Source organism: Pseudorca crassidens, chromosome 5 (genome assembly GCF_039906515.1).
Source record: "Pseudorca crassidens isolate mPseCra1 chromosome 5, mPseCra1.hap1, whole genome shotgun sequence".
NCBI lineage: Eukaryota > Metazoa > Chordata > Mammalia > Artiodactyla > Delphinidae > Pseudorca > Pseudorca crassidens.
The window spans coordinates 65,509,485-65,526,942 of NC_090300.1; the positions used below are offsets into that span (position 1 = coordinate 65,509,485).

Genomic DNA, 17,458 nt, shown 5'->3' on the forward strand with positions numbered 1-17,458 from the left:
GCTGCTGAAAGCACAGTAGGTTGGAGTTAATCTTTTTTTGCACTTTGTGGCAATCTTACAAAGGAAATTAACAGCAAGGATCAAACTCTAACCTATTTCATGATAATAAATTACTAAAGGATTTTAAATTACATATATGCATGCCTCTATACATGCCTCTTCTCTATGCCAACCTCCAAATAGGAAGTTCTTCACTTTTGTGTAAGGTCTAACAGAAAGCACAATTATCAATTATCAGTCATTTCTCACTTCTTAAAGAAGACAATACATGACAATGAAAACAAAGATAAGGAAATAACATTATCTTTGGTTACATTAAGTAGTTCCAGGACACTTTTAAGGAGACCAAGGTTACTAGAGATTTTTCAAAAAATACCTCTGCCTATTCAACAATATCAAAAAAAAAAAATCCTGCTAATTCTCAAGGGGAACTAGGTAAGTATGCGTGAAGAAACAAATGTAAATCACTGCCAGTTCCAGAAAAACAAAAGCACATGTCCTGATAGTGGATGGCAAAATCATCCTTATACATACATGAAGAAACAGCAGAAAAGCATTCAATCAGTGAATATTTACTGAATGCCAAGAGTACTACAGTAGGAAACTAAAGTCCGTTTCCATTTGGACAAGGTCACTAAACTTAAGGAGTTTACAATCAAGTTCACAGACAAAACAAACAGACAACAACAAAAAATACATATACAAGTACTATAAAAGTACATTAAGAAAAGAATAGGTTCCTAAAGTAAACTGAAAATCTAAAACATGGATGAAAAGTACTCATGCCTTTCTGGAAGACATGAATACACAGAATTGGTATTTAAGGAAACAATGCAGATTGGTAAAGAGGATGAAGGCATTTCATACATTCAGAAGAGCACAAATAAAAGCTCAGAAGAAGGAAATTAACTCTAAGAAAAACAGAAGTAGACAAGAAGTTCAAGACTGTGTGATAAAAGAAGACAAATTTTTCAAAAAACTGATAGAGCAGAATGTTCATTACCTTCTTCATCATAATTAGACATGTCATCTGCAATCATTGTACTGAAGTCTAAAAGAAGATTCCAAGTATCTTTTGGTATTGATCGTTTATGATGTTCCTATTAAAAAAAAAAAAGAAGCATCCAAATCACTAAAAAGAGTTTCAAAAAAACAGTCCAGATGATACCAAATACAAGAATGCAAAACAACCTATGTAATAAAATTCTGGAAATCAAATTTTTCATTCTATGTCCATTACATGCTCTGAAATGAGTTAGTTATGCTTTAAAATGTTAATTTATCTTCAAACAAAGCAAAAGTTTAGAGAAAACACCGAACTGCAGAAAATATGAACTTACCAACAAAAATTTATTCCATAAGTCTAAGAATTTAAATCTTCCATTAAGCACTAAATTCCAGTAGGCAATGGCCATTTCTAGATCTGTAATATTAAAAATAAATTATATACTTCAAATGTCAGGAATATTTGTCCCTGAAAAAAAAAAACACCAGGTAAGACAAAAGATAGCCTTTAAAAAAAAAAAAAAAAAGGCTTGTGTCCTGAATACTTACATAATAAAAATTTCCTATAGAGTTAAGTCCAAGCTTTGTATCCTGCTTCCATCACAAATGAATGGTGCCTTCAGGGCAAGAAGGATATCACTTACCTCATAAGGGGTTTCTGAAGTTTAAATAAGATAACGTAGGTAAACATGTTTGACTAGCTCATAACTATTCAAATATTAATGTACACCAGTATTTCCTGACCTCAGCACTTTTGACATTTTGGGGCAGATAATTTTTTGTTGTGGGAAGCTGTCCTGTGCATTACAGCACTAGCAGCATCCCTGGCCTCTATCCACTAGATGCCAGTAGCAGTTCTGCCCCATCCCCAGTGGTGACAACCAAAAGTATCTCCACATATTGACAAAGGTCCCCTGGGAGGCAAAACTGCCCCCAGCTGTAAATCACTGAGGTACACCTATAAGCTGTAATGCAAAGAATTACTACCCACAATCCTAACCAATCTTACGCTCCAAGCTGTTGGCTGACTGATCCTCAAGGAGACCATTAAGAATATTAAGAATTTAAAATTAATAATAAACTAAGATTTGTCTTTTTAAAAGTCTGATGAAGAGGATATAAATGACTATTTAACTGGTTTTGGAGCCGATAAGGATAAAGAAGCAATATTACCACATGACAAAAAACTATATCTGTCATAACAACAGAGAGAAAGAACTATGATCTCTTTCAAAGAACTAAAGTAGTTAGGTCAAGCTTTTATGAGTAAATTTACATTTCCAGGTCAGGAAAAATTACATCCCAAGTAACTTAAAAGTCCTTTTAGATATGATCTCCAAACTACTCTGGATAATCTGAGGAATCATGAAAGACTAGGAAAGACTCCAAAAAGACTCACATCCTACCTGAAAAAAAACATATAGGACATAAGGCAAAAAATCCCCCATCTTCACTAGACCCTAACCTCTTCAAGGATAGGGACTACATATCCCCAAACTAGCAGAATGAAACACACAGTAGGCATTCAGAAACTGCTGAATGAACAAGTTTCCTTGGAAAAGGTGCCTCTTCTCCCATCCAAGGTTAAGCCCCTAACACCATTATTATGGATCCAATATGCCATCCTGCCTTTTCAAGGAATCTGGTCTACTGATTAATTTTCTTCTCTCCCTGTATCTTCAACTTTGCCCTGTCTTCCAGCTTTCCCCTCCACAAAGGAACACGCTCAAGTTATCACCTATCTTTAATAAATCTTTCTTGTATCTCTCCATTCCCTTACAAGCTACCCTCTTTCTCCTTCCCTTCACAGATCATCTTGAGAGAGTACATGAGTCTTCTACTTTTATTTTTTAATGTGCTCATGAAAACATGTCTGAAAGTCCAGTTCAGATCCCCATGTTTTAAGAGAACTAGAAATATGACAACAACCCCTAACTAATCACAATTCCTTTTTAATCTTTGCAGTCTTTAAAGCTCTATACCAAATATTCCTTCCAGGTTCTTTAATTTTATTCTTTTCTTTACCAACCAAACATATAATTGTCTAGCTTAAGTGCAGTAAGATCGCTCTTATTAGCATGTATAGTAGGATTTGCTGTTATTAGCATGCTTAATGATATCCTTCTTCACTTCAAATGCATTAAATTTATGAGAACTAAGCTTATTACTAGTGTTAGCATTTTTTTCCCTTTTCAATTAATTTTTAGAAAATAAGGATGAGAAACAATGAAATATTCAAATAACTGTAAACCATGAGACACCTATAAAGGCCCATTTCTCAGCTGATATATTAACCTAAGAATCTTACAAGAATAGGAGTGTACATATATGATGTTTGAAAGTTCAGGTAGTTAAAAGAACTTTTTGTAATCTACATTCATTGTCCAATTTCCTCACCTACCACACATTTTAATTCTATAAACTAGTGTCCACCTCCGTCACTCACCCCACTGAAAGTAATCTCTGAAGGGTCACCAAGCCCTTCTGGTTGCCAAATAAACCTTTAAGTCCTTAATTTACTTGGCTCTCTGCCGTATTTGACAAAACTGAGTACACCTCCTGGATGGAACTGTCGCTTCTCTCAGCTTTAATGGTATCACTCTATTGATTTTCCTCTGTCCTCTCTGGCCTTATTTTCTTTTACTGCTCCTCTTCCTCCATTTCTCCATTAAATGTTGATGTTCTATAACACTGTACGTCAGCAATAACCACCTCTACTTCTCTCAGTAGATTTTTCAAACCTTTACCTTCTTTCAAGTTATATGCTCAAACCATCTCTAACAAGTCCTAAATCTGAAACTGCTCTTTCTATATTCTAGATTCTTACATCTAATTGCCTAAGGACATCTTCAACTGGATATCCACAAACAACTCAAATTCAACAGGGCTCAAACTGAACTACAGACCTACCATTTTCTTTTCTCTCAATGAATGTCATCACCCTACAGTGTTTCTCAATGAAACACAATTTTTCATTGTAAGGAAATGAAGTCCTATGCACTGCAGGTCATTTAGCAGACCCCTAATCCCAGTAGAAGCCCTCAGTCGTTACAACAATACCAAAAATACCCCCCCCACATTTCCAAATATCCCCAAATGGGGGTTAAGACTAACTTCCTCATCACACTTTGAATCAAAGCTTTCTCATTTTGGCTTCTAAGCACCTTTTAAATCTCTCTCTTTTCTCCATCCCTTGCTAGGGCCTACGCTAGGGGCCTCTTCATGTCTAGCTAAATCACTGCAACAGCTTCATAACCAATTTCTCTTCCTCTAGTTCTGCCTCCACACCTTTTAAAGGACCACACTGCTTTCAGATGGACCTTTCAGGCATATAAATTTGGTTTCACTTCCATGTTAAAATTCTTCAATGATTAAAACAACAATGAGATACCACTACACACCTTTTGGAAGGGCCAAAATCCAAAACACTGACAACACCAAATGCTGGCGAGGATGTGAAGCAACAGGAGCTCTCATTCATTGCTGGTGGGAATGCAAAATAGTACAGCCACTTTGGAACAGTTTGGCAGTTTCTTACAAAACTAAACATACGCTTACCATGTGGTCCAGCAATCACACTCCTGGGTATTTTCCCAAATGAACTGAAAACTTATATCCACACAAAAACCTGCACATGGATGTTTACAGAAGTCATAACTGCCAAAACTTGGAAGCAACCAAGATGTCCTTTAGTAGGTAGACAGATATATAAACTGTGGTACATCCAGATGAAGAAAAATTATTCAGTGCCAAAATGAAATGAGCTTTCAAGCCATGAAAAGATACGGAGGAAAACAAATGCATAATAATAATATTAAGTGAAGAAGTCAATCTGCAAAGGCTACATACTGCATGATTCCAACTATATGACATTCTGGAAAAGGCAAAGCTATGGAGAGAGTAAAAAGATCAGTGGTTGCCAGGGGTTAGGAGGGAGGAAAGGATGAACAGGCAGAGCACAGAGGTTTATTAGGGAGAGTGAAACTTCTCTGTATGAAGATATTATGGTGGATACATGTCATTATACATTTGTCCAAACTCATAGAATGTACAACATTAACAGTGAACCCTAGGGGAGGGATAAATTAGGAGTATGGGATTAAGATATACACACTACTATATATGGAGTAGAGAACCAACAAGGACCTACTGTATAGCACAGGGAACTATACTCAATATCTTGTAATAACCTATAATGGAAAAGAATCTTATATGTATCCCGTATATATATAACTGAATTACTTTGCTATACACCAGAAACTAACACAACATTGTACATCAACTATATTTCAATAAAATTAAAAAAAAAAAAAAAGAGTGAACCCTACCGTGAAGTTGAACTTTGGATGATAATGATGTGTCAATGTAGGTACAACTGTAACAAATGTACCATTCTGGTGGGGATCTGATAATGGGAGAAGCTATGCAGTGTGGGGGAAGGGAGTAGTTGGGAAATCTCTGTACCTTCTGCTCAATTTTGCTGTAAATCTAAAGCAGTTCAAAAAATAAAGTCTATTAACTTTTTTAAAATCTGCAATATTTCCTACTGCCTTCAGATAAAAATCTACATTTCTAGTCAAATGAACTTACTTGCAGTTTCTCAAAGGTGCTATGTCTCTCACCTCTAAGCAACTGAACTTGCTAATCTCTCCACATTAGAGATGTCTTCTTTTTCTTTTGGCTTTGAAAACATATATTCATTCTTCAAGGCTCAAAAATTATAATCTTTCTGAAGACTTTGCAAACTCACCCAGACAGACTTAAGATGTTCCTAACTCTATGCTCTCAGAGTAACCAGCCAATAAATGTTTTTGGATGAAACAGGAATATTCAAAAAGATTAATGTTACTATTAGGAGCTGAAACACATAAGATTAAGTTGTACAGGGATAAAATGTCAATTGCCACAAGCATATGAAAAACTGCCCTTTAGGGAATTCCCTGGTGGTCCAGTGGTTAGGATTCAGCACTCTCACTGCCAGGGCCCCAGGTTCAATCCCTGGTCAGGGAACTAAAATCCCATAAACCGCACGGTACGGCCACACACACACACACACAAACGGAAAGGAGGGGAGGGGGGAGGGGACGGGAGGGGAGGGGAGGGGACCGGGGGGGGGGGGGGGGGGGAGGAAGGAAAGCTGCCCTTTAGTTAGAAATGTCTGAGTGACAAAGGAATAGCCCAGCTAGAGAGAAGTGGTTTAATATAGTAGTTTAGCTTCTTAAATCTCAACTCCACCACTAATTAAGTAGCCTCCGGCAACTAAGTTCACCTCTTGGTAATTCAGTTTAAAAAAAAGATAACAGTATCTACCCTCACAGGGTTGTTGTAATAATTAAACGAGTGAATACACCTAAAACATTGGAACAGTGCCTGGTAAATAACGTGTCCTTACTATTACTATTGTTTATTTTTAATAATTTTTAAAATTATTATTATAGATTCTGAAGCAGTATTGGAAAGAGAACAAAGTCAATAATAATGTAACAAGAAGCAACAACAGCAGTTAGAATAAACAGAAGGATAACACAGAGAAAAAGATACAAGCAAGTCTTAATAATAGTATTACCTAAAATTGAGATACTTGCAGAATGAATCCTTAAGCCCTTATAATAAAATTAAAAATGCAAACAGAGATAATCCCAGTGTCATTCTTTCAGACTGAATCAAAAAGGGCAATGTGTTTCATAAAAGATGATCAATTGAGTGACATATGAATATGGAAATGAATTGAGACTGGATCCAAAAACCATCCCTAAGGGGAACAAAATGTTGCCAACTCACTAGGGAGGATGAATGGGGATTTAAAATCCTATTCACAAAGTCTTAATTTACCTAAAGATATCTATAGTTAGCACAACATAATATAATAAAAAGAATATAAAATGTGGAATCAGAAGATCTGAGGCTGAGTCCCAATTCTACCAACTCTAAAGTTATGTGACCTTAGTAAGTCAGGCTCTCTGACCATGAGTTTCCTCATTTTTATGACAAAGAGGTTTTTTACTTAGCTCCAAGGGCTGTTATGAGAAACAAATGGGATTACGTAAATGAAAATACACATTAAAAACACTCTATAAAATTATTTCTGAATATTAAATGAATGTTTAACAAGTAATGTTAAAAATGTTTAAATCAACTGCACAGGTAATAACATTCTAGCTGAACCACAACAGTTCATAAGAAAATAACCTACAGACTTTAAGAAAGTTCAGGACGGTCCTAAAAATACCATGGCTGTAAAAAACAAATGTAATTTTTGAACAAATTAATAGAATGAACAGTCTCGCAAAAAATAACGGATCCATAGTATTCTACATTAAATAGCCTCCTTCTGGAGTATTATGTTCAGCTTTACGAACTCTATTTTGAGAGAAACTGAGAAATTGGGAATGTTATCTAGGGGTGACAGCAACGGAATAACAAAGGACTTCTCAAATGAAGAACAGTTAAAATTTGGAATGCTGACCTGAAAAAAAGGAGAAGGGATAAATGAGAAAATAAATGGTTAGACTTCCTTTGTGCTGCAGCAAAGGTCAAATAAGAACAATGGTAAAAGTTATAAAGACAAAGGAAGAGTATTCTGTGATAAGAATGGACCACTTTCTAAAACAATGTGTGTTCAATCCCCGCCCTGTATATTCAAACATAAAAGCCATATGAGCATCAGGTACAGGTGCTACTTTGCATAGGTTAGATTTAACACAGGACTTATGAAATTCCTTTCAAATTTAAGATTCAGAAGACCATCAGAAATGGCAGGTGACTGAAGCAGATGGTGACAGAGGAAGTACCCTATCCTGGTGTCACAAGAAATAAGGTTATAGAAAATGAGAAAATATGGAAAACACCAGCTCTCATTAGAATTAGCACAGCTATTTATAAATAAACCGCAGTGCTGTCACTGTCGCTCTTTGCCAATTTGTTTGGGCCTCACCTCCTCTCCTACGATCTCCTAATTCCTTTCTGCCAAATATTATAATTTAAGAGCCCTGTGAACCCTTAGAAAGGCTGTCAAGAAAACTGTTTTCTTTTTAATTAAGTTCTTCAACTAAGCAAGTCATTACATTTCCTGACACCCAATACCAATGCAAAACAAAAAGAGAAATTATGATTTGTCTTTTATTACATTTTTTTCTTTTTTTTAAATTAAGACTTTTTTAGTTTTAGGTTTATGGAAAAACTGAGCAGAAAGTACAGAGTTCCCATATACCTTTACCCCATCTTCCCCCCATTTCCACTATTTTTAAGATACTGTTTTAGTGTGGTATGTTTCTTATAACTGATAAGCCAATATTATTAACTAAAGTCCAGTATTTTACATCAGGGCTCACTCTGTGCTGTATATTCTATGGTTCAGGGCTTTTTTTAAAACAACTTCTAAATTGTGGTTAAATACACATAAAATGTATCATCTTAACCATTTTTCAGTGTACAGTTCAGTAGTGTTAGTTACATTCACGGTGTTGTACAATGAATCTCCAGAACTCTTCGTCTTACAAAACAGAAACTCTATACCCATTAAACAATGTTACATTTTTCTTAAGCTCAATACTTACTACATAATAGAATAAAACATAATTTTAAAATCGAATCCTTCAGCACAATATTTTTCTCAACTTTTCCTGTAATCTAAAATTCCAATTTACCATCATATTGATATATCGAACAGCTATAAGAATGTTAATTTTGCTTTATCTTCACCAAATATAATAAAAACTAAGATTCAATATCAAGACTACATAGTCACCCCAAAACATCATTTATTTTGTGCTCTAGTAAGGGGTAGGGTTATAACTAAGGAATAGGTTCAGCCCCTTTAAATCAACACTTGAGATCCAAAACATTTTCTCTAATGGTATCAAAACATTGTGCTACATTTCTAAACACAAAGAAATAATTCTTTTAGTATATACATGTAAGTTCAAAGACGTTAATTGTTTTTTTGTGTGTTTTTTGCGGTACGCGGGCCTCTCACTGTTGTGGCCTCTCCCGTTGCGGAACACAGGCTCCGGACACGCAGGCTCAGCGGCCATGGCTCACGGGCCCAGCCACTCCGTGGCATGTGGGATCCTCCCGGACTGGGGCATGAACCCGTGTCCCCTGCATCGGCAGGCGGACTCTCAACCACTGCGCCACCAGGGAAGCCCCCGTTAATTGGTTTTTATTTGTGGGAAGAAAAGAGGAGACTAGAAAAACTAGCCCAGTTAACTTGTGGCCACAGATACAAGATAGAGAAACTAACACTAGGTATTCCAGCTTATTTTGCCTGCAAAATGAAGAATTTTCCTGTAAGAATAAGATGCAACCTAAATTAATTGGAAAGGAGACTTCATTATTTCGAATATTGCTTAATAGGTATTTTGTAAATCTTAATTCAGTCACATTTAGTCACTCTTTAGGCCAATTCTCAAATACAAATGTTGTATATTCATCCCTTCTACTAGCTTTCAGTCACTTCCTCCAGTCTAATTCCTAGTCACATAATCCTTTTCTCAAAGCTTTTTTTCTAATCTAAAATATAAAGAATGATTAGTACAGGGGCTTCCCTGGTGGCGCAGTGGTTGAGAATCTGCCTGCCAATGCAGGGGACACGGGTTCGAGCCCTGGTCTGGGAGGATCACACATGCCGTGGAGCGACTAGGCCCGTGAGCCACAATTACTCAGCCTGCGCGTCGGGAGCCTGTGCTCCACAACAAGAGAAGCCGCCAGAGTGAGAGTCCCGCGCACCACGATGAAGAGTGGCCCCCATTTGCCGCAACTGGAGAGAGCCCTCGCACAGAAACGAAGACCCAACACAGCCAAAAATAAATAAATAAACAAAATGACGGAGGAATTATGTTTTAAAAAAGAATGATTAGTACAAGAGGCCCCTATTAGCCTCTCCAACTACTGTATCTTCAAAATCAAAAACTCACTTCCATCATTGGGTAAGTTATTTAACTTGCTGTGCCTCAGTTTCCTCATCTGCCAAATAAGGATAAAAAATGTCTAGCACTCTATGACTGGCACATGGCAGCTGGTGAATTACTGAATGAAAGAATGAATAACTCATAAAGTTGTTAAACACTAAATGAGGCAGTGTATGTAAAGTATTTAGCACACTGCCAGGCACACCAAAACCCCACATTAAATGGCTGTTACTGCCACCATCATCTTCGGTGCATCCCCATTGCCCATAAATTCCAATTTAAGCCTTTCTGTCCTGTTTTTAAAAGAAGGCTTATCTCACCAATTTAAGCTCCAAACAAACATTCCCACTAAAATCAAATCATTTTCTCTCTTCCACAAAGAAGCCAAGCTTATTTCTGAAGTCTTAGACCTTCGTTAATAACTATCCTCTCCCTGGAACATTTTTCATCATCCCTTGCGCAAATATCAAATCCTTTAGTTCTCATCACTCCTTGCCCAGGAAGCATTTCCCAACCATTCCTGCTTTTACTCATTTCTCCTTTTCTCTAAAACCCTCACACTCATATTTATTATTTTGCATTATGTGCTACTGTCTACTTTTTCTGAATAATCTGCAAATTACACTGTAGCTTTTACCTCCACTTCCCTTAGCCATCCCCAAAGCAAATGTGTGGTTGTTTCTACAGTATAAACTGACTGATCTAAACTGTTAACGGTGGCTATTTCTGGATAAGATTATGAATGACAATCATTTTTTTATTCTTTCTTATAGTTTCCAAATAATTCACACCAAAAAAGAATACATTTATCTGGCATTCTGTGACTCAGAAATCTTACAATGCTATTTCAACAGATACATAGTGAAAAACTTATGAGCCTAAGATCCTATAATATCTTCTGAAAAATAAACGATCAAACATACATACCTATGTCAGTGGAATTTTAACAACTATTTTCTGTATTGTAGTTCTTAAAAAAAAAAAAAAATCAGTGGTTCACATATAGTATCCAGGGTAACACTGTTATTGAATAGGCAGGGTATTTTCTGATTAACTAGAAGTTCACTGTTTCTCAGTATTTTTCAGTAACTGATAATGACTTTATGCTCAAAACACAGAACTTTCTATTACAAACGTGACGCTGTCAATGTATTTGAATATATCTGAAACACCAAATATAATTTTTAAAAATTCTTACCTAATCCTTTTTGTCCTGGATTCTTTGCAAAATTAAAAGTAAACTGGTAAAAATCCTTAAATCGTCCTGGTTCTTTCAATTCTTGTTCCATCTTGGGTATCTGGGCCTTTAGTTTTTCTATGCTGTCACATCTATATTGTAAAATTAAGTTCATAAAAGATAAACTTTTTCACTATACATTAAGAACATTTATTCCTACAACAGTTTATATTTCATAGAACTTCTTAAAAAATCCATTAAATTTTCATCTTTTTACATTACATAAACAAGTATGGGGTTAGATGGAGGAAGAAAAGATCTGGGGTGATTCAATGTTAGAAATAACTACTATTTTTAAAAGAAATGGGCTATTACTTTTAATTATGTAATTCACTGGACTGTCAACACATCCAAATTGTAGAAGTCAGCTGTAGTGAACAGATGAAAATGTATAGTAATCAGCTTTACAATCATCAGTTCAAACTGTAGCAGATATTCCTTACATGGTAACAAATCACATGTGTAGCTTCCAAACAAATTGAAAGCATAGTGTCTTGACTAGGTGAGGAAACAAGCATTCCTCTTGAAAACTTCTTGATATATACAAAGTATCATAATAAACATCATCTCCAACCATCTCCAACTGAAGTTACCTCAAATCAATATTAAACTTTGTATGTGCAAAGCATTCAATTTCCAAGGAGCTGAAAGGGTCCAAGTACCAAGTCCTACTTTCCACATAACAGCCATAAGGTAGAAATCTTCGATCTGTTATAGATTCCACAAACCAAGCATTCCACTTTTTTTCCTTCAAATCATTTTCGCTTTTATGTTCCTTCCATGCTCTTTATAACACCTCCCAGATTAGTTTGTAAATTAAAATTTTGATTTGGAAGTTCATTACATTTTACATGAACTCACTTTTAAATGGAAAAAAATAAAAGAGTTCTAATGAAACCTGTCCTGGCATAGAACATTTCAGCAAGTTCAGGATAAGGCTGGCTTTGGCTGTAGAACATAGTGGCTAGGCCAGTTATTAATTTATTGTCTCTCGGCTTTAAACTCACCCTTCTTTGCCCTACTTTGTGACTATCTGCAGTGGACTACAAATTGTGAAACTTCATTTTTCTTGCCAGCTGGTTCACTATTAGGTTCTACCAAGAGAGGGCGACGAAAGGCTGGAAGAGGACGAAAGAACTTTTCTTATCCCAGTCTGTTTTCTGCAGAGAGCAAGGGTTTCAGCGTGTTGGGAGGTCCCTGCAGTGTTCACCAATGGAGGCAACTTGCATGGCTCTGCAGCAAGTAGCCCCTAGCGAGCTTCTTCTCCACCAGAGAAGCAGGCAAGGCAAGCAGCGTGCTCCTACAGCAGCTACGCACTGTTTTCTGCGGTCGGAATCTCAGCCTTGTGGGGATCCTCTGAAGTGTCTAGGCTCCTTCCTTGTTTCCTTCCCTCCGTTCCAGGGGTGATGGCAGCTTCTTCCAACTGCCACCTTTGTTATGCTTAGAGTTTTCTTTTACCCCATTTACACAATAAAACAATTTTTTAAATTTACCCTGCTCAAATTACTGGTATGGTTTGTGTGTCTTGCCTGGACCCTGACTGATTACAATGTCCCTCAGGCCCAAGAATCAGAATGCCTGAGCCCAAATCCTGGCTTTAATACTACCTATCTAGTTTCTCTGTACCTCCATTTCCTCATCTCTAAAATGCGGATATAAACACCACTTCTCTCACAAAGTTGTTGTGAAGTGGTAGGTGCAGTACTTATTTAGCATAGTTCCTGAAAGAAAATAAACGTTCAGAAAGTGTTTAGCTATTATCATTCAAAAGCACTCACTAAAAACAGAAAGGGCAGCCTGTTACCGATCCACAAATTGAATACTTTTGGAGCTTCATCAAATACAGACAACTAAAGGCCACAGGTAAAACTGCTACCTGTGACTTTTCAATCTATTAATACCAAGACATTTAGCTAATCAGTTGTCCAGGTCTATGCAGAACAAAAAGTGATTAGTAACTTCCAAGATTTTAAATTCTAGGAGTTTGTTTATAAATTCAGAGTTCACAGCCTCACATTAGGAAATAACTTAAAACTTGCTCATTTCACTTACCCATATAAAATATTAAAGCATAGTAATTTTAACATTAGTCAATCTCCCTTAGAAACAAATGATAAAAGCATAATGCAAATAGAGTAGGTTGTACTAACTACACAAATAACTTGACATGGGAAGGAACTAGCATATTAGCCCATTTCTATCTATAGCAATGTTTGGGGGCACGAATGTCAGTTCCACAGTAATTCTCACAGTAACGTACGTAATTTCCTATGGTAATTATACACTCACCCTAATTCTGTCATGCCGTCCATGAACTCCTGTTTGGAGAACTCACACTGTGTTGCTGCTCTGAACTTCCACGCGATGATCAACACACTAATGCTGGCCGGATCCAGTGCCAGGTCATCACAGAACTGCTGTATACCATCTATTCCAATTTTATTTTCATCTTGAGGATCTTCAAAAACAACAATGCAATATGAAATCAGTTCCATACTTTACTGTGCTACTACTGAAACTGAGAAAGGTATTGCTTTATATTCCATTTTTTTAAATGATCACGATAGACCAAAAATATGAAGCAATACTGCTCTATGAGATATTTTCCCCCTGTAATATTTAAAGCCACTTTGCCCCTAAAACAGCATTCTTACAATTAACAGCAAGATATATATCCAGATAGGCACCTGATTTTTAAGTCTCATTTATTCATATGAAAAAAGTTCCATACTTAACACACATTCAGAAAATCAGACATTCCTATATAGGGATAAAGGATTTTTACTGAACATAGCCACATTTTACAGAGGCATTCTAAACAGTATTATACACAGAAATTCTTTTTTTCTTAAAGTTCATTTCACTACAGAAATCACTTCTTAAAGAATATCGAGAAAAACATAAACTCTGCAATTCAATTTTAATCACAATACAAACATCTGTTGTTCAAATTAAAGAAGAAAACCCCCAACTATCAATATTTACTTTTCAGACAGCAAAAATTTAAATACAAGAAGAAAGAGGCACTCATACACTGTTGTCAAATGTGATTTGCTAACATCTCTAGGAATAAAAAATTTGCACAGCCTTTGATTTTTGGGGCATGAGCTATGCATAAAATATAATCCCACTTTTGGAAAAATTTTGAAATTTTTTTTGCATACATATTTCTGCATAAACATAAAAGACACAGAAAGTTGGACACCAGGCTATTAAATATTGGTTCCCTCAGGAGAATAAATAAGCAAAAGATGGAGAAACTATTAATATTTTCTTTATTCAATCTATTCTGCATTAACTTTTTAAGTGTATATTACTTTATAATTATTTAAAGGTTATTAAAATTACTAGGCAGGTTTTCTTAAAATCCGCTCAGCTGAGTTTTATAAGAAAATGAGGGAAAAAACCTAGTCCCCCAGCCCCCATTCTCAAATTGGATCACAAAGGAGGAAAGGCGGGGGGGGGGGCGGATTAAGGGGGAGGAAATAAAGACACTAAGAAGAAATTTTAGTGAAAAGAAGAAAATAATTTTTCAGGTTTCTTAAAGTAATTCTAAGATCTAAAGAGCTCTGTATCCACCCAATTAATGGTCTCTGTATCATTTGATTTCTCACAAGAAGCATGTAAATTTGGAAAACCTCGTTCAAAATATTTAAAGTCACAAGCAAACACTCACCTTTGTATCTATTGTATAGTTGTTCTAACTTCTTCCTGTCCAATGATCCTTTTACACTCTCTCGTATATAAAGTTCAGGATTTTGGAAAAAATTGTCTGTTGCAACATCTAACTTCCAGTCATTTTGAGACAGACAACTTACTGCTGTTTTTTCACTAGATTGTGTGAAGATCATAAACTGACGAACTTTATCCTTCTGCGATGATTTCAACTTGTTCTATTGAAACCAGAAAATCAACTGAAACTCTGTGTAACATCACAAAAGACTAAGTATTTCTATACTGCTGACTAAATCATTTTTAGCAGTACTTTTTCCTCATAAAATATTAAAACGTTTAGTTCAAGACTTATTTTCGATCTATTAATCAGAAAGACAAATTTTTTAAAAATCTAAAACACAAAATTGGTATCATTTGGGGAAAGAAACTAGGACAGAGGCAACAGAGGTTCACCCACCCTGCATTTCTCCTAAAATTGGGTCCTGTGAGCACGTACAAAGGCTCTCGAAGGGAAGGAGAGCTACTCTCAAAACATTAGCCAAGCAACAAAGCTCTAAGGGATGCTTAAGGAGTGGTGAGGAAGACCACCACTAACGTCACTAATGGTGACATTATTTAGCCAGTCAGAACAGTCAAGTGACCCTGAGGAACAACGAGATTAACAGGTATTTGTTGCAGTCCTAAAACCTATTATAAAGAATATGGGGTGCAATTCTCCCCAACCTCACCCCCACCCTACCCCCTTGTTTTCTTGCTATTTTTACCAATGTGAGAAAGCAACAGAATGTGAGAACTCTGCATTTCTCCTCGCATGTCCAGGAACCAAGATAATTATCCATAGAATTTCCTCATATTTTCAGTCAAATCAGAAGCAGTGAAATATGAACAAGCACCCCCCGCATCCTTCCAACAAAGGTAATTTTTAACAGAATTCTCTCTTTTTCACCCTGAAAGAATCATCTTTTTCCCTTAGCCTGAATCTAGTAGACGTTCTCTCTAACCCTCAGGCCTACTGTAATAACCTTCTCTCACTGGCCTTGTGTTGACACATATTCATTTCTCATCTAAGCCCTAAGCAAAATGAAGCAAGGCAATTAGGCCCTCCACTCTCTCCCAGTATCAAGGGCCATGTTCATTTTCTCCTCTCACCCAAGCTGGTCTCCTGTGAAATTTCAGCCTCCCCAGTATTACTCTTCCCTCTCGCAAGTCCTAATACCATCTCTCAGCAAAATACTTGGGTTCTTCCTGAGCTATTATTGCAAATGAAGGGGGAAAAGCATGTGAGGAGGACACACATTAATAGATACAGTGTTCTGTGGTTTAAGCAACACATCTGAAAACCCCAGCATTTTTGATCTGGCCCAAACTGACAGATCACAAACCTCAACCACCTGATTGTACAGATGAGAGAACAGACCCCAAAGGTTAAGGAATTTATTTTAAAAAATCACCCAGGTTATTATTAGTAGAAATGGGACAAGAACAGAAAGCTCTCATGAATCTGGGTCTTAGTAATCTTTCCATAAATCACACTGCTTGCTGTACATATTTATAAACCTTTTTAGGTTTTCAGGAAAAAGGCTACCAAAGATATAAATATTTCTACCTACCACAGAGTAAAAATAAGACTATGCAAAATCAAATATGAAAATCAACCCTATCTTTTATACCCTGGAGTCTAATCTGTCAGCCATACTCTTCTCTTTCTGTAAATATGTTATTGCTTAGGATTACAGATTAAAATCTCAATCTCTGTTCTCCATTAAAATTGAGAAACTATAAATTTACTAACCTCCCGTTATTTCACAAATAACTCTACCACTTCTGGACACCCGATAACTCATATCTTATTATGGGACACATCTCTCAAATGTCTAGGAGTCTTCCCTCTTGAAAAGTCTCTCCTCAAGATGTTATTCAATTGCAACAAACCCACAATGAAATCAAATGCCAAGGAAGATACCTGCCTTATTTTAATATACTGTTTAACTGAAAGGAAACCACTTTGATTTCAACTTTTGTTACTGAGAGCCATTTTTAAAATTAGTATACTTTTCTAAGAGATATAGTATACATAAGAGATACAGTATCTAAGAGATACAGTATACTGACATATGTTTTAATCCTTTGAAGAACAGGGAAGTACCTAAGGGTCACTATAATCATCACTGACCACTGTACAATGCTGTACAAAGTACTGGAGATTAACCTAGAAGTATAACAACTACAGGCCACAACCTGGAAATTACTTTATAATTAAACCTGACATAACTTTTCTGTATAACCTTTTTCCATTCTCCTAAAAGTTAAAGGCAGCAAAACAATCAGGATTATTGGGGGTTTTACCATACAGTATTAAATCCAGTGTTCTCCCCTGAAGCTTGAATCAGTTTTGTTGAAGAGAGGGAGGAAAAACACAGCTTAAGTCACTTGTGCAAGCCTAAAAGAGTTGTTCACTCTACTAAAGACTTCCTGTTGGAAAGCAAAATATTAGAAAATTGGGGGGACCAAGTTAAAAAACAGTCTTATCCATAAAAACTAATAACAGAATTATGTAAGTGAATTCTTTAACTCCATTTTGTATCTTATTTGAAATAAAAGTATATGTAATCAATAATGTCTATGTATATGC

The 17,458-nt window shown here is 36.1% G+C and overlaps 1 protein-coding gene across 2 annotated transcripts in view; it reads right to left on the reverse strand.

Annotated features, from left to right (window-relative positions):
- The window catches only part of DCUN1D1 (defective in cullin neddylation 1 domain containing 1), a 37,082-nt gene that overhangs the window by 9,390 nt on the left and 10,234 nt on the right, over window positions 1–17,458 (reverse strand). Inside the window, exons 2-6 of one of the 2 annotated variants that reach the window (XM_067738167.1) lie at window positions 14,828–15,044; window positions 13,441–13,609; window positions 11,113–11,243; window positions 1,341–1,423; window positions 1,004–1,100 (exon numbers count right to left, since the gene is read on the reverse strand). In XM_067738167.1, the coding sequence (XP_067594268.1) occupies window positions 1,004–1,100; window positions 1,341–1,423; window positions 11,113–11,243; window positions 13,441–13,609; window positions 14,828–15,044 (697 nt within the window). Of the gene's footprint in view, window positions 1–1,003; window positions 1,101–1,340; window positions 1,424–1,459; window positions 4,489–11,112; window positions 11,244–13,440; window positions 13,610–14,827; window positions 15,045–17,458 lie in introns of those variants that run through there. The other variant, XM_067738168.1, reaches the window with a different exon arrangement.